At 35.1% G+C, this 19,151-nt stretch overlaps 1 protein-coding gene across 2 annotated transcripts in view; it reads right to left on the reverse strand.

The window, feature by feature from the left end:
• Nucleotides 1-7,801, reverse strand: part of ganaba (glucosidase II alpha subunit a) — a 29,239-nt gene extending 21,438 nt beyond the window's left edge. For both annotated transcript variants that reach the window (XM_079871509.1, XM_079871508.1), the window contains exons 1-5: nt 7,726-7,801; nt 7,318-7,404; nt 5,435-5,543; nt 2,650-2,777; nt 1,302-1,481 (exon numbers count right to left, since the gene is read on the reverse strand). In XM_079871509.1, the coding sequence (XP_079727635.1) occupies nt 1,302-1,481; nt 2,650-2,777; nt 5,435-5,543; nt 7,318-7,404; nt 7,726-7,745 (524 nt within the window). In that variant the 5' untranslated portion in view covers nt 7,746-7,801. The remainder of the gene's footprint in view (nt 1-1,301; nt 1,482-2,649; nt 2,778-5,434; nt 5,544-7,317; nt 7,405-7,725) is intronic.
• Nucleotides 7,802-19,151: the final 11,350 nt, after the last annotated feature.

Below are 19,151 nucleotides of genomic sequence, written 5' to 3' on the forward strand. Positions count from 1 at the left end.
GTCAGTGTCTGAAACGGTTCAATTAAGCATTCGGTCTCTAAACCCCGCCTTTCCGAGAGCCTGCTCTGCTCTGATTGGTCAGACTGCCAAGTCTATTGTGATTGGTCGACTGCTTACAGCACGTGTCAGAAACTGAATGTCCATTTCCATATCTAAATATTCATCTCCAGATCTTCCTCAACACTTGATACACAGCGAAAAGAACCGCGAATTTGCGGGCAACCAATGAAGAGCATAGACTGGCATTATGCAAATTTGTTGGCATTATGTAAATTTGTTAAATTACTTTTCTTTTAGGAGACAATAAGTCCATTTATCTGTACTTTGCTCTTTGAAACTTTGCAGACCTTTTACATTCACAAACAGCCATATTACAGACTACATGAAAGAAAATCTCTGAAAAAAAAAAAAAAGAGCTTCTACTCCCATCATACACTGTGATTTGTCCAAACTGCGGCAAATCTTAGCATTTGTATTCCAGCCTTAAGTGGTAATTAAGGAAATCGTTGCAACCAGGCCCTGGTGCACCTCAGGAAAATAATGCTTTTAATAAGTATTAATGGATGATAAATTAAGCTCATTATTCTCCCTATATTCTCAATAACAAAAAAAAACATTACTGTAAACCTGTCTGGACAATATGGTTTGTTTTAAAAATCCTAATTGTCATGAAAATTATGTCAAGATGTAAAAAAACAAAAAAATCTTAATTTGTGTAAATAAAATCTTAGTTTACCCTGATTTTGGGGTGAAATTTGACCAATACAATTATTGACAAGTTTTTCTGAGATTGCCCTTATACTAATTTGACATATTTATATTTAATTCATGTAAAAACTGTGTTGCTGCTGTGCCGTATTGTTCTGTCACGGTTAAATGCCCGTTGACACCAAGGAAGACTGCTATAACTATAAACATGACTGCCCGATGGCCAGTGTTAAATACACTCAGGAAAGTTTTAAATCTTGACAATTTAAACATTCAGGTGATTTAGGTGAAACTATATCATGCGTTGGTGTGGATGCTAATATAGTTATTATTACAGTTATATTGCTTGGTGTGAACGGGCCCTGAAGTGAAAACTATGCACCTATGAGAGTAAGGACTTATCAATACAAAAGGAGGAAAGAAAGAGAAAAATTATATAGTTAATCAGAAATACAGCCCAAGAAAGCAGTGTGAAATATTTTTAGTATGAAGTATTATTGGTTCAGCATTGTCCATTTTAACAAGAGTCAATATCTGTAATTAACTTCCTGAGTGAGACGCCCTTTCTGTCCGATTTGTGTATCTGTACTCACGTGTCCTTGCGTGCTCGTAGGTGCTCGAAGGCCAGCAGGCCCCGGGAGTTCAGTGACACGAGCACTTGAGGACCCTCAACGATGTCCAGGCGAAACGGCTGAGCGCTTACGATGAGCCGCCGCTCGTTCCCACCCAGACACAACACCAGACTATTCTCATCCTGAGACACCACTGACAGCCTGAAGACGGACACAAGACATTCAGCTGTTAATCAGGACTAGAACAACACCGCTCAGTGATGAGAATTCATATAATGGGGGAAAACTGACCCAAATTATAAAATACAAAATGGATCCTTTTCTAGTCATATAATAAACACACTAGGAAACACAAGACGCTTTTAGTGGCCGAGAACAACTGTTTTCTATCTGAATATAGTTTAAAACATGAAATAGATCCTTCTAATATGCTGATTTGCTGTTCAAGAAACATTTCTTATTAAAAACAGTTGCGCTGCTTCATATTTTTTGTGTGAACAGTGATGCACAACAATTCAAAAGTTTAGGGTAATTAAAAAAAAAAGAAATTAATATTTCTATTCAAACAAGGATGCATTAAATTGATTCAAGTGACTGTAAAGACATTTATAAAAGAATTACATTTTAAATGCTGTTCTTTTGAACTTTCTATTCATCAAATGCATCACAGTCTCCACAAAAATATTGATAATCATAAATGTTTCTTGAGCATCAAATCAGCATATTCAAATGATTTCTGAAGGATCATGTGACACTGAAGACTGGAGTAATGATGCTGAAAATTCAGCTTTAATCACAGGAATAGATTTATTAATTTTAAAATATTAAAATAGAAAAAAGTTATTTTAAATTGTAATAATATTTGACAATATTACTGTTTTTACTGTATTTTTTAAATCAAATAAATGCAGCTTTGGTGAGCAGAGACTTCTTTCAAAAACATTTTTAAAAATGTTACCAACCCCAAACTTTTAAATAGTACTATACTATTATTTATTTTTATTTATAATTTATATTTTGGTGTATAGGCCTATTATTATTACCATTAAATCACTTACATATTGCTTTTTAAATTATATGTAAGCGATTTAATGGTAATAATAATAGGCCTATACACCAAAATATAAATTTCATTATAATTGTCATTATAATTTCATTATAAAAGCATTATAATTGTGTGCTTGAGCCGTAGCTTTTAATGGTGAGACTTTTTGTAATCAGGCTTTCAAAATGTATGTAAAAAATTGTCAATTTGTCAATTTGTGTCGATGTAAACCACTTAAACACCCCGATGACCTCCGAGCGCCCTCATTGAGAAACACTAATGTACACACAGTAAAAGCCGCTCTGATGGCGTGAGTAGACTTACGGTTCAGTAAGGGGATCAGAGATGAGCACATCTGGAACCTCGTAACGGGGCTTAAGTGGTTTGAGTTCATTAATCTTCACCCGAGTCATGTTCCCCTGCAGTCTGTACAGCTCAAGCAACAAGCGAACCTACAAACAAACACAACAGTCTCAGTTCTCTCACACTTAGTATGGAGCACAACACAGGGCTGGGCGATACGGCCAAAAATATTATCACAAATTGTTTTCCATATCATACAATATCGATCAATTCCCATTGATGGGGAAAGAAAAGCCTTCCACATATTTTTAAGACCTTGAGAATGAATGTAAACATGTAAATTAGTTTGTTCACAATTAAACTCCACTGAGCAGCTTTTAATTTAGGGGAATCCTTAAAAAGATTAAATCGAATCAGATCGGATTGTGAAGTGCCTAAAATTCCCCACCCAAAGTTCTACATCTTACAAATGCCATGACATTTTCCGGATGTTTTCTTCCACATCGTAACGTCTATCTGTGAAATGGCTTCTCCAACGGGAAAAACATGTAGGGCAGGATTTTGTCCATCATAAAATTATTGGAGCATTTTCTATTTCTGCGATGTCATGTGAGTGACAGGCTGTTGGAGTGATTATTGTCCCGCCCTCGCACATCACTCCAAGGACAGGAGACTTCGATGTCTTTGATTAAAGATTACGAGGGCACACGCATTTAAAAAAAGAAAGAAATGATATGCATCACTAAATAATTTACAACACACTGCAATATTCTATCAAAAAATAAGAACGGTCAATATAGACTTTAAAGGAGAACTCTCGCCAAAATCCAACCTAGGGTCTTTTTGTTAATCTATCCGAGGTGAACACAGAGTTCGTTTGTGTACACAGAGTTTACTAAAAAGAAAGATTTTGAACAATTTTGACAGTCAAAAATAGTCGATCTCCGAATGTGAATGAACTGACTCTGAATTTTAGTATTGCTTCTTATATGAGCATCCTTTTTCAAATACAAAGTCAATATTGATTTTCACTAACGACAAAACAACAAATTATCCGTGAATTTATATGGAACTAAGCTTTAGGAGCTTTCCATCTTTACTCTCCTCCCTGTTACGTTGCATTCGGAGATCGACTACTTTTGACTGTCAAAATGCCGGTGGGCACACAGCTACTGTGAGTTGTTCAAAATCTTTCATTTTTAGTAAACTCTGCGTACACAAACAATGTTCTCAATGCTGGAGTTCATGTGTAGAGCCCCTGGTGAGACTTCCAGCACAGTTTCATGTTGTGTCGAGCCTTCTTAGTGTTTTAAAAATAAAGATTTTTGATGCTATCATAGTAGTGCCCCAAGCACTCCCATTCAAAAGGCAATTTGACTGAAAACGAAAATAAGGTCAAACTTAAAACTGGCGTTTCCATTCTAATTATGCTTTAAACGAAAGTTCGCCTCGGGTAGATTAAAGGTACAATATGCAAGAATTGTTGCCGCTAGAGGGCGCTACATTCCAAACAACAACAACGGCGTGGCTTGATGACGATGTGAAGGAGCGTGGAATGATGAGAACTGTCATTTTAAACTCCACCGTGGATGTAAATCAGTCAGACGGGAATCGAAAAATCATGTTCATGGATGAGGTAAAGTTCTATTTTTATAATGACATGCTTTTTGTGGCGAGGAGGGCGTGGTTCAGCGCGGTCTGTAATGGGAGAGAGAAGAGACGAGCGAGACGCAAGTAGGTCAAGTGCAAATGACGAACACCTGTGTCTTATTGCTGTGATCCGCGTGGAGAGAGCGCTTATAAGCTGCGCTGGAACGAGAGAGAGACTGAAGAGAAAATTGGACGCAGAGAAAGAAAACCGGTGGATTCGAACTCTCATTTTTGAACTGTTTTGTGCGTCGCGGTTGCCACGGTGAATGCGCGTTGTGCACGACTTTTGTTTGTTTTGCTTTATTTTAATAAAGTACGAGTCCCAGTCACGCCGACCCCTGTCTTCTTCCTTCCTGACTCTTGAACCTCATCACACTTTTATTTCATTAAAATGAATTAACCGCAAGAAAAGTAAGGTATCAATTGTTGTGATAACGCTGTGCAGTTTTACGTGTTCTAAACAATTGTTGTAAAAGTACATTCGAACATACCCACATCATTTGCCAAAATACTGATTAATCTTTATGTATAACACATGCTATATTTATTTACATGGCCATAAACACCAGACGTGATAAACAATGTCATTAAACTAAACACAAATCTAAAGCAATAATACTTCCCTTACATAAACATAACTATTACCGAATGCTACATTTGGAAAATATAAAATTAAGCATGCTTTGTCGACAGAACCAGCTGCAATCGGTAAAGAATAATTGTGTTCCATAACGACTGCAAGAAACAAGCTAACGTGTGTTGCTTGATAGACACTACAACTACAACTTCCGCATTTGTCCAGGACTCCACGCAGTACGAGCGGAAACAGAGGGTATTGCGGATATGACGCAACTGACCGGCGACTCCCAGCTCCCCCCTGCTCTAACGCCCCGTTTCCTTGGTTAAAATCGCAATTTTCTCACGATTTAAAAATAGTTGGAAACATTTGGGATATTGTAAGTAATCAACTTAACCAAATCTATAACACTGGCCTTGAGATTATGGGATATTTGAATGCAAAATTCTTACATATTGTACCTTTAACAAAAAAGACCCTAGGTTGCATTTTGGCGAGAGAGAGTTACCCTTTAACCCAAACAACCAACTTTGAGATGAAGTTCTCGGTTAACAACTCTGCTTTGGTATATTTCGTGACCTTGTTGTTGTCATTGATGAGCTGCAGGGTGATTCTGGAGTCGCTCAGCTCCAGCGTGTCCAGCAGAGCTCTGTACGGAGACTGGCCAGGCTTAAGCTCCCTCTGACGCCTACAAACATACACACAGAGAAAACATCAGACATGTGACATCTCATCCACATTGTGTCCACATTCAAGATGAGGCGAAGGCAAAACATTGTATCTGATGAAAAGGCTTTGGCAGTAATATTTTCAATTAGAGATGTCATTGTTTCCTCAGGGGACTGACTCCACATCGACTGCTGTATATTATGCTCTTTCATGGGAGTCATGCGCCAAGCAACTACCATTGAAAATAAAGCTGCAAGCAGCAATTAACGGGGTTCAAGTGCTTTAAGGCCTTTAAGCACATGCGTAATAGGTTATATTTAGTAAGGCAAGCCTGTAACCATCTAGATCAGAGATGGAAAAGATAATTTACAGCCAATACAGGAAATTTACCAAGGAAATTTATGATTTTTAAAGCTTTTTAACAATTATATGCCCTGATCTTCATAAAAGTTTGCGTGCTTCTTTAGAATCATGTCGCATGTGCTCACCTAATTTCGTGAAGTTCTACGTAAATCAAATTTCTATGCAAAACAAAAACAGCCATTTTCCGCCATAGCTAACTTCATTGGCCGATGGCTGCCGTGTTTATAGGCGAATATCCTCAGAGCCAATCATGATACCTCTGTCAAAGACAACGTATGGCAGTTTTAAAGTCGATTGGACCGACTGTAGCGTAGCTATAGCCATATTTTTGTTTTTTATAGCGCCACCGAGAGGCCAGTCGCAGCGTCCTTTTCCATGTGACCACAGATAGAGCCCAACATAGGTGTACCAAGCTGGGTGAAAATATCTCATTACGTTCAAGAGTAATAGCTGTTTAAGTAAAAGTAGCCCCGGCCACTTCAAACCTTTTGGTAATTGAGACCCTTTCCTATAACTATTGACATTCAGACTCCAGAGAATCTTTCTGCACTGGTTTAGTTTGTGGTTTTTCAAAAAAATGTTAGAGAGCAGATCAAATCCGAGACATGCGTTTTGTTGTTGTCAGTCTTCTTTTCCTTAGAATTGGACTTTATAACTCGCAAGTGCGAGTTTATATCTCACAATTCTGAGAAAAGATGTCAGAATTGCGAAATATAAACTCGCAATTGCACGTTTTAAAGTCAGAATTGCGAGAAAAGGTCAGAATTGCGAGAAAAAAAGTGAGAATTGCGAGAGAAAAAAAGTCAGAATTGCAAGAAAAGTGTTTATATCTCGCAATTCTGACTTTATAACACGCAATTGCAACTTTATATCACGTAATTCAAAAAAAAAAAAAAAGTCAGAATTACGAGATGTAAACTCGCAATTGTGAGACAAAAAGTCACAATTAACTTTTAAAATGTTTTATTCTGTGGTGGAAACAAGCTTCCATAATTTTGAACCCCTATAAAGGATAGCTTACACCAGATATTATAGAACTCCTTTGTATCAAATTTCATAATTGTGTGGAAGCAATGATGTTCAGTTTCATTAATAAGTCTTCCTGCAGGGGGCGCATGCTGGCTCAGTGAGTGAAATCTTCTATTGTGTGACATTGTTTTTCTATTAAAATTGAGATATGCAAATTAAAAAGTTAGACTATCCACGTGTATTAATTTCAAAGATTGGCAACAAATATAACAGCATATGAAAAGGTCCTAGACGATTTTTTCGTCACAAACAAACCACTGTGATTGGTCCATCCTGAGCAGCGCTTAGAAAAGTAACACGCATCACATGAACACACCGCACAAATCTTTTCAGAAAACATCTGTTTCATGCTAATCCATCCCGCATATTCATCTTTTATTCAGTGGACTCATCATACTCACTTGCAGAAGGAGCTCTGGTCGCATGTTTTAAAGTTGCTGCGATCCACAGCCTGAGCGCTCAGACACAACAGCAGAATCAGCAACAAACTGAAAGACAATACCATGAGTTCACAAAGGATAAAAAAACAGTAACCTGTGCGGACACTGTTGCTAACGCTTTAAATATTAAAATCAGACAAACCCTTTACTGTAGATAAAACGACGATTCATCACTGTACCATGGTACCACAACAGTAACGTTAGTCTTTTGTAAGGAAAGATTTTAGACATAGTGAGGAATAACTCACAAAGACTGTAAAGCGATTTAAGTATTCAAATCACTTGAAAAATAAAAGGAGCATTTCAAATAGCTGCGTCTTTGATTTTATTTACACATAATCCTATTACCCTGCCAGAGCAATACAATACCTGTCACAGGAAGCCGCCATCTTGCCTCCGTGTGAACTTTGCCCTCCGCGCGCGTCCGTCCAGTCAGTTCGAATGTGTCGTGCACGTGGAGTTTATCAGAATTATTTTGGGGGTATAGATAGGTTTGGCTTCAATATTTCATCCGCTGTCTGAATAATATTAAAACTAAAATAATAATAATTAAAAAAAAAAACACTGAGAAACTTTATTTGATCATGGAATTGACAACGTGCAGGCCGAAATCGAACAAAGGTTATTTAGACCCACTGCGCCTGCGTTGTCACGTGATACCCGTTACATTTTTCTGCTTTTTTCTACGCATATATATATATATATCTATGTATACATGTATATATATATGTTTTCTACGCTGCTCAGGGTGGACAGTCCTTTGTATTTACTGCATAATGAAATTTTATTTAATCGTATTAGATGTTTGACGTCTTCAACCATCTAATACGATTAAATAAAATTTCATTATTTATTAGTATATCACTAATAATTGTTTAGTTCTAATAGTAAATTCAAACATTATACCTTTAAATACCCTTGTGTGTTTGCAGTACAACAAGGATACGGTGTCGTGAAATCTGGTCTCCCTCACAAACAAAATCTGAGGCCTATATAATTTCATAATACTAGTGCATAATAAAAAAAAACATGACATAATGAAATAATAACAGTAGTAGTAGTAGTAGTAGAAATAATAATAATAATAATATAAACGAATACCATTAAAAATTAGGACATTTAACACTTAAACAATTTGAAATATATTTAAAAATGTGGAAATTTAAAAATATTGAATTTGTTTTTGTAGGCTAACTGATTTTGTATTGCAATTTTTAACAAGTGAAAGATATTAAAAAAAACAGACAAACTTTCAGACAGTAAACAAGTTATAGTTCAATAGTTAACAAGAAAAATTATATAAAGAAGCCTTATTTATCTATTGAAAATGATTTGCCAATAGAAAAAAAAAAAAGCATATTATGAAAGAATATTAAACATGGTACAAATTCTAGATGTTTTATAGCTTTCTTATTTACAGACGTTGAAATTGTATTTAAGTACAACTTCAGTTCTTGTTTGAAGATGTCAAAGCGGGGTTTACTCTTATTTACATTTATGGATATAAAACTTTCCAATAAATAAAAGGATGTTAATACAAAAACCTACTTTGTTTAGATTCTTGTCATTAATATAAAACCCCAAAAGAAAGTGTCTTTAAGATAAGGAAAAAAAATCACAGAACACATTTTGGACAATCAAGGCATTAACATTATTCCAGAAAAAGGACACTCCCAAAACAAACGGCCTACAGTTTCAGAGGAAACTTCACAGAAAGAGCAGGATGGATCAGTGTTACTTCTACATTTCTGCAAAAAAATAAAGTTTGACAGGATAAAATCTGTAAATAATTTTATAAGATATTTCTTTGATTTTATTTGTTTAGAAACATTTCTGAGGGAGTGACCAGATAAACGACAACTTAATATCATCAAACCTGTTGTTCCTATAAGATATGATGGATGGAAAAGAGGTAATAAGGTTAAAAAATAAAGACCTAAAGACCTAATTTTGTAATAATTTACAATAATTTTCTAATTTTGGACTTGTGACAAATAGAAGCAATCACAGTGGATTCTGGTCTTGGGGGACCAACAGAAATCATTGAGCCGCTATTATTGTTTCTGAAAAGCATACACATTTCCAAAGAGATTCAATTCTTTCCTAGATACTGGAAATTGTTATATTTAAATAAAATAATAGGTAAATAAATTACCATCATTGTCAAACATCTGGTTCACTATAACATTACTCCATTACTGAACCAGTTTCCAAGAAACAAGGATTTCCTCTTATGAAGAATATTACAGTTATTCCAAAGGAAAAAAAAAAATGTGTGGCGAGAATAACTGAAATATTATTTTAAAAAATGTAACTTAATTTGAGACATACAAATTTGAGTGCAAACGTCACGCGCCCCCATATTTATTTATTTATTTATTTATTTTTTATTCAAGAAATGTTTTACAATAGTGCAAACATACCTTTCTTAGAAATATAGAACATTTCCAAAAAAGCATATATTAAACAAATGAAGTCAATTTTGCACAATCATAAGACACAAAAAGGAAATAAAAAAACTTAATAAAATAAAAATAATAATAAAAATAAAACAGCAGAGACATAAATCATGGTACATGAAAGATCTCATCATATTTTTTCAGAAAAGACGTACATTTTCTATTATCAATTGTTTATAGAGATTTGATTAAATATTTTACTTCACAAAGGAAATCATTAAAAGTAGGGATTTTCTTAAGAAACCTTTGCTTGTGAAAGTAAAATTTTGCCACAAGGATAAGGAAGTTAACAGTAGATTCTAAAGATTTGTTTGGGTTTTCAAAAAGAGAAATTACATCCTTTATGCATAGATTACTGATCATATTAACTTTAGAAAAACAATAAGAGCTTAAATCATTCCAGAAAATTGAAGAAACATTACAAGAAAAAAACAAATGACAGATGTCTTCAACTTCATTATTATAGAAGGTGCATACCTCAGCTAAATCACAGTATTTGGACAAAAGTGCATTACAAGGGTAGCCTATTTGTGCAAAAGTTTAAAATGCACTTCTCTCATTTTTGGGTATACAATATTTAAATGGTAGAAATCATGTTTTCTTCCACTGAATGTTATCTATTATAGAATTCCAAAAGAATTTTCCTTTTGGAGTACATAGATTTCTAGATTGAGAGAGTTGACGAATAAATTTATTATTACAATCTTTACTTAAAAGCGCACGCGCCCCCTATAGGACGACGGCGTTATTAGCTTGTGACGTTTTCCACTCGAGGCGTCCGATGATTGGATGTTTCCTTTCTACGCCGAGATGACGACACACACTCAGCTGGTATAAAAAAGCACGAGGCCATGTTTCTGTCTCTCTGTCTGCTGCAGCTCTCTGGAAGTGTGTTCAATGGTATGTGAAATCATGATACGAGTTGATTATTTTTAATGTTTTCTTGACGAGTAGTATCCGAGATTATAGTTTTATGACGGTTCTTCTGTATGTCAAACCTCCATTCTTGGCATGCTCGCGGTCTGTAATACTCTAGTGTGTATGTATGGAGGGAGACTAGACCCAGTGCAATGTCTTCGGTACCAGCATGTTTCCCATCGGCTGGTTCTATCCTCAATCACTGGAACACGCTTTCGCTTTAATGCTAGTTTTCTTCAAGATGTTAGAACATATTCTCCTGTAACTTCTAATTGTAAGCTCTTGTTCTTCACAGGCTTGTGCTTCTCCTCGTGGCGCCAGTGTTCGGGATCTACTGAAGTCAAGCTAACTGTTACTAAAGTTCCAGGAGTCTTTGGTTTGTGTTTGCACAGGCATTATATTAGTTGCTCTTTAGTATATCTACGGGATAAATGGCATCTGCTGTATATAGACGTTGAAAATTGTCTTTATAATACTTTTGAATTAATGTTAGTAGTAGTTTAGAAGTTTCTTAGCACACAAACCTAATTTCTGCCATGTTTATATCTGCTGTAATTTAGACCTACCAGCCTTATATTTTCTGTATTTGATAACTGATATTTTCAATAAACAATAATTTATTTTTACTACATAATGTGTATTGGGATTCATTCATTTTCAGTGACTGTATGTCCATTTATTTGCACTGTAAAGATTTTTTGGTGAAGTAAATACTACTGAAAAAAAAAACAATAATTTACGTGAAAAAGTTTAGTCAGGCAAGAATTAAAAAAACTAAGTAAATTCCATATCAGTAGGCCTACTTAATTCAAGCGAGTAGAAATGAAAGCGTAAATATCAACTCTTTACTTAATAAAATTGAGTAAAAATGACTCAACTTTTCTGATACTGGGGTTCCCATCATGCACTGGACCTTGAATAATTAATGAGGTTCATTTTTCACTGGTTTCCAGCTGTACACTTATCATTGCTTTTGTTGTCAGGATTAGTAACTTGCCATTTTGTGACATTTCTAGTAAATTTTCTGCTCAAAATGACACTTTCAAACACAAATGATCCATCAAATGTTACCGTCATTGTGTATTGTCTACAAAGTATTGAGGTCTTTGCGTTCACATGATGCATAACATCTGACATGATGTAGTATAAATTACTTAGATAATCTAAGTAAAGGCTTTATATTGAATTATACCAGTCATTTATAGTATGTGCTTTACTGTAAATTCAATATTATTGTTTGAGTGAAATGTAAAGCAAAAGAATTTTCAACTAAATCAATATTAATCAGCCTTTTATTAGCCAAGTTAAAATTACTTATTTTCTTTGTTACTTTCACTTAACTAGGTTAAGTAAAGTTTACTTAATTCCATATTCCAAGTAAATTTAACTTAAAGATTTCTAATTAAAGCTACTGATAAATGTTTAGGTTTTTACTTGGCAAATCTTTGTAAATTTACTAGCATTTTCTGAGTGGAAAAAGTTGCCTAGCTTTTTTCAAGTAAATTCTACTCCAAATTTTTTTCAGTGTGCAGTTAAAGGGATGGTTCACCTAAAATGTTTTTTTTATTTTTTTACTTGCTCTGAAGTTGTTCCAAACCTGTATGAGTTTCATCTGTTGAACACAAGATATTTTGAATGTTGGTAATCAAACTTTTTTTTTTTTTTTTTCCTGCTATGGGAGTCAATGGCTCCAGTCAACGGTTTGATTTACAAACGTTCTTCAAAATATGTGTTCAACAGATGAGACTCATACAGGTTTAGAACATGAGTAAATTACCATCTTTGGTGAACATCCCTTTAGCTCTGTTAAATGCCAGTATTCTGTGGGGTGAATGTAATTTTTGCAGTAACTTGAGTTTGAGGGTTTTCATGTATAGTCTTAATGTCCCTGCCATACTTTGAACAAATGTAGTTGCAATTTAAGTTGATTCTTTATTAAATCTCAAAGTTCTATCATTAAAATGCTTTTAAGATGTCATTCTCAACATGCCACATTTTCTTAAGAGCTGTGGTATTGTGGTTAGATTATGAATGTAAAGTGCAGGACCTTCAGTTGTCGGTAAGCTTACAATGGTTTGTCAACGTCATTGTTATTTTGGTCATAAACATTTTGATGCTTTGGAATTAATCTTTTAGACAAGCAGAAGAAACCACTCAATCTGGCTTTTTATTTAATTTTTATTGTAGATATTAGTCTTGTAAAAGCAATGTATATTGCATATTTGTGCCCCCATAACTGTGAATGAAGAGTAAAAAATAAATTGTTGCAATTGTTTCACAACACATCTATCTTGTCTGTTAGTGTACACAAACTCAGTGTTGTGCATTTTGCTACATGGTTTATATTTCAGTCATTGTGGATCTTTAATAAAGACTTAAAAGGCTACTGTAAACTGTTGACTCCTATTCAAGCCTTAAGTTAAACATAAATCCTTAACCGTTTACAATATTACAACTTTTGTTATCGTCTACTTGGAAAATGTCCCAGATTTACAAAAGCTATGAGGACGTCCCATATACAGTATTTAAACTGATTTATGCTATTACTCTTGAGACCAAAAGGTTCAACATGCCAGGAGTGCTTACTTAGCCAAAAAGCATAAATGATGAAGGCCAGGCCTACATTTCTTATGGGTTCTTTGTTCAGTTTAATAGATAAGACATGCAGTGGTTGCATAAATAGAATGAAGAGAAAAATACAATACTAATTCATTTGGAAATTTTAATGGCTGGAATGTATTTCAATCTCCAAAATATACAACTAAATCTGAGCATAAGCACAAGTGAATGTCATAAATGTGCAGAAAAGATAAATATGCACATCAGTTATTACAAATGACAGTACAGACCATGCAAAAGAAAAAAAGATGATAGGATGGTGATATTTGTGAATATCTAGGCATTGTCGTTTTTCTTGTAATTCCACTAGGAGGCACAGTTTTCACCTGTGGTTTTACATCTGTTTCTTATTAGCCATTAACTGTATCACATCTAAATGATCTAACTGACCAGGAAAAACATAAATATGTGTGACCATAAGTTTTTTAAAGTATACATTTATTTGATCAAAAATAGAGTAAAAACAAAGAACAAATCAAACAAAAGTAATTTAAATAGCTGAACACAACAAATGTGTAAAGTGGTTTCCCCAAATTTAACTGAAAATGCAACTTTTAATGACTTCTGCAGTTTCAAAACTATTCAATCCCCTGAACAGAATCCCTCACAACAGCACAAATCTGCAAATCAGGTGTTGTCTCACTAATCAAGGGCTTCATTATTTGCACCAGGTGTGCTTGAGCTAGAACACATGAAATATATGAACTCACTAGGTTTGTTGAGTGTCACGTTTGACTGCAAGTTAGAAATAAATATGGCAAAGTGTTATGTATGCTGTATGTATTAAGCGTGTTGCATATGGGTATAAGTGTGTAGTCTTTTGTTGGGTGTGTGTGTGTTTCAGGTGTTCATTGGATCCACAGCCTGTCAGTCTTCATGAAGGGTGATGATGTCCCGGTTCACCCAGCAAATCACATTACGCCTCCTTCCTCAAATACCCGTATCTCTTCCACGTCCCCAGCTTTCTTGCTCACTTTGCTGGTTTTTGCTTGTTGTTACTGTTACAGATAGAACCCTAAATAGAACCCTTTTTATGAGGTTCCATAAAGAACCATGCTTTGGAAGTGCTATAGAACCTTAATGTTGTTATAAATAACATTTTCAACTATATTTTTTCATTAATTAGTATCTTCATTAATATATATATATTTTTTTTATATATATATATATAAATTATTTATTAATATTGTTTTTTAGCCCTCTCTCTGCCTGGTCTTATATCTTGTTGCCTCTATTTTATTTATTTGTTTATTTTTTAACAGCATGTTGTGTCAATTAGGTACTTTTATTTTTTATTGACATGGCAGATTGAAGCAAAAATTACAGCGCTCTAACAACAGTTGATAGCTGAATACATTCATAAATAACAATTGACATTGAACATGATATAGATGTAATGAAGACCAAGTTCCAGTGACATATCTTCACAGTCCCCTATGATGTCTTTACGTCCTTCATAATGTGTGTACTCTGAGTGCAGTTTCTCTCTGCAGACGATGAGGTTATGATACGTGACAGCATCTGAAATACACAACTGAGTTTAGAGTTACATTGTGTCTCTTACATTTGATTATGTAAAAACAATTATGTTCACAAAATTAGCAAAAATAGACAGAATGAGCCCTTTACCATGTTAAAAGGAAAAAGTGATATAAAGTCATGGTACAGCTTTAATGTTTTTTTTGTGTCTGGGTATGTTTAGGCATAAAGTCATAATAAAATAAAATAATCAATATGGATCATAAATTCCATATCTCTGTTACTCTGTGGAGAAGAGAAGATGAGTATCCTCAACTGAACAGAGCTGCTCACACTCACATGTTCTGTTAAACTAAAAAGAGAAAAAGACATGATTGTTACAATTTAATTATATAATTAATTAATAATTTATAGACATTTTAAGAAAGAAACCATTTACCTGTTGAGAGTATGTTGACAGTATGTGTAGTAACTGTAGCTGTACCGCTGAGCTCCAGAACATCAGTAATGAGGAGGCTTTGAGTTACAGATTTAAAAAACAAAAAAGGTGGGAATAAAGAACCCTAAACTTGAACAAAGAACCATTTCAGCATATAAAGGGTTCTTCAGGACGATACGGTTCTAAATAGAACTGTTACTGTCACGTTCACCGTCTGTTTCTGCACTACATTACCCAGGATCCTCTTTGGCACACCTGCACTCACTCTCCGGATTACTAATCACCCGCACCTGTTCCCAATCAGTAACCTCATCAAGCTCTATAAAACACTCACCATTGCCCCAGTTCATTGTCAAGCCTCCAACAGGAACAGACCGTAATCTGTTGTCTCCTTAGCCTCAGATGCATCAAGATGTAATGTATACCTGAAACACTAACCTCTATGTCATTGTTGTGCCGTCTTCAGAAATCCTGTCAGATTCCATGCTGCCTGAGATCCTGTGTTCCTTCGAGTTTGTTTCATCTGAGCGAGCTTGCTGCCGACCGCATCTGAAAGAGAAGAGACTATATTACTGAACTGTGATTGCTTGACATCAACTTATCTGAAGTGAAACTGTGTTTGGATTCACTTACCTCTGTCTCCTGGTCTGTATCCTGACAGTTACTACGTGTAAAGAACCGTCTTTTTTAGAGTTAGTTTAGCTGAATTATCTCAGTGTTTTAATTTATTTTATTTGGCATCTCTCGAGCTCGCCTTCCCACCTTGTTTTTGCTATTGTTATTTGTGTTTTGTTTTTCTCTCATTGTCTGTGAAAATATTGTAAGTATTATCTCTTCATCTTTTCACTTTTGGCACTGTACAATAAACACTTTTGAGCAGAGTTTTGATTTGATCCTTTTTCTTTTATTGCCCTGACCTTCATATTGAGTTACACACACCTCTTTTTTTTAATGTTATACTCTCTTTAACCCCTAGCCAAACATAACAAAATCTAAGGGACATAACACTAAGTCAAAAGAATGGTCCAAAATGATAAGAGCAGATTTCATCGCCCTTCATAAACAAGGAACAGGATACAAAAGATAGCGAAGGCACTTACTGTTCCTAGAGACACCATAGTTCACAGTTAAAGGAACAGTGGTTACACTACCTGGACGGGGCAGAAAATGGACGCTTTCAACGGCTGCAACCAGATTTCTGAGAAGGCAGGTTCAGAAAATTCCTTGAGTGACTGCAAAAGACCTGCAGCAAGACTTGGCAACAGGCTCTGAGGGTTTCAGCTGCACAGTAAGGTGCGCACTAAACGGATGCCAGATCTCCAAAATGTACACCACTGACCCAAAAGTGCAAGAAAAGTGGTCAAAATAAGCCACAGATGTTTTGGGATTCTGTTCTGTGGAGCACTGAAACAAAACTGGAACTTTTCTGACCTATGGATCAGAGTTTTGTCTGGAGAAGGAAGAATGAAACATATGCTGCAAAGAACACTCTGCCTGAAGCTTGGGCGTCAATGGACCTTCCAACTGAACAATGATCCCAAGCATGCCTCAAATTCCACCAAGGCTTGGTTTCAGAAGAAGTCATGTAAGATTCTACAGTGACCATCACAATCACCTGACTTGAACCCCATAGAAAATCTCTGGTGGGATTTGAAGAAGGCGGTTGCAGCACGCAAACCCAAGAATATTACTGAACTGGAGGCCATTGCTCATGAGGAATGAGCTACTGTAAGATTCCTCAGAAACGCTGCTAGGAGCTGGTGTCTGATTATACATCTCGTTTGCAGAAGGTCATAACAGCAAAAGGGTTTTCAACTAAGTACCAAAGATGCTTGCCATGAAGGGGTTGAATAATTTTGAGACTGAAAAAGTCATTAAAATATTAATTTTCAGTTGAATTTGGGGAAACCACTTGAAACATGTTGTGTTGAACTATTGTGTTGAACTATTTCAATTTTGTATGATTTGTTCATTGCAAACAGCTGAAAGTTTGTAAAAGTTGCCAATAAACCTGATTTGGAATGGGGGTTGAATAATTTATGGAAACAAATGGAAACAAATATATATATTTTATTTAAAAAATATTCAAATGGAAACTGATTTTAAATTGTAAGAATATATCTATTTTTTTCAGTTTTTACTCTATTTTTGATCAAATAAATAAAAAAAAATAAAATAAAAAATTTCTTCATGTGATGTAAAGCTGAATAATTATAATATGCTGATTTGCCGCTCACGAAACATTTCTGATTATTATCAGTGTTGAAAACAGTTGTGCTGCTTCATGTTTTTTTTTTGGAAACCGGAAAACCATTCAAAAGTTTGGGGTAGTAAGATTAAAAAAAAACTTTTATTCAGCAATGAGGATGCATTAAATGGAACATTGAAAAAAATTGACATTAAAGACATTTAAAATGTTACAAAAGATTTATATTACAAATAAATGCTTTTCAACTTTCTATTCATCAAACTGTTTCATCATTGATAGTAATAATAATAAATGTTTCAAACCATCATTAGAATGATTTCTGAAGGATCATGTGACACTGAAGACACTAATGAGGCTAAAAAATCAGAAAACATTTAATTATAGGCTACATTCAAATAGCCTACTTCTATAATTTGTAATCACAACATTACTGTTTTACTGTATTTTTGATCATGCAGCAACAAAAAAATGTAGTACTACAAACGTTTAACCGTTACTGTAACATTTTCCAAATGAATCGCAGATTAAGGGCAGCGGGGTTTTATATATTTTATTTTTGGGAAACAAGCCGTTATGTATTTATTGCGCAACAGCCGTTTGAACTGTTTAATGACTGGAGGAAAGGAAAAAACCCTAACAACCTAAAAGCGTGAAGCGTGGGAAAGACATCGGACCTTCATTCCCTGGCCACAATAAGGTTTATTGTGTAAAAAAATTCACGCTTCTCTGGTTCAAACGGATGGAAATGCGCGTGCCAGTCGTTGAGTCGTGTGGGCTTCACACTTGCGAGACAAAATCCTGAGCCCAAGACGTGTTAAACCAGGTTCACTTCAGCCTTTTGTCCAGTCATTAGCATCTCTCAGATGTCTAGGAGTCTTTCCCAGCTTTTAAACACCAGTTTAGTAGAATAAACTAGCACAAGAACGGTAAAGAAGAGTTTTAATCCTCAATTTCTCTTCGCGTGCTGCTCATAAGAAGTGTTCTTCTCATTATAGACTGTGTTCGTGCATATTTTTTAAAACGCACAACAATAGTCAATTTGCTACATCTGTGATTTGAGACAAACTGTAGCCCATAACTAGAGTTAAAAATGATCCGAAGTCGTGGACCAGACTGCGCACACACACACACACACTCTTTATACGGCAAGTCAATAGGCTACTATAGCAAATCTTTGTTTATGCGGATGTCTCCGTCAAGGTGCCAAGGCACGTGGCGCCCTTTCGCACTGTTTCTTCATTATCTGAGCAGACAAACGAGCAGAGGAAGCAGAGGTGTGTGTGAACAGAAGTCTTGTGGAAGTGTGCCAGATATTCGCCTCAAACATTCACACTCGCGCGACACATGTGGTCGCGCGCATTTCAAAGGCTTTGATGATCAAAGCGGACTTTATGTCCGGCGCGTGCAGACAGCGATCATTAAAGTTGCTCATGACATCAACAATTAATATTATTTAGAAGAAAAAACAACTGATTCATTTAAAATTTTTAATGATGGAATGTATTTGCTTCAATCTCCAAAATATACACCTATAAATCTGAGCATAAAATGGAATGTCATCATGAATAAATAAATGTGCAAAATAGATAAATACATACATCAGTTATGTATTACAAATGATCATACACCCAGTACAGATCATGCAAAGAAAAGAAAAAAATCTGTGTAAAAA

This window comes from Squalius cephalus, assembly GCF_949319135.1.
Source record: "Squalius cephalus genome assembly, chromosome: 5".
Lineage (NCBI taxonomy): Eukaryota > Metazoa > Chordata > Actinopteri > Cypriniformes > Leuciscidae > Squalius > Squalius cephalus.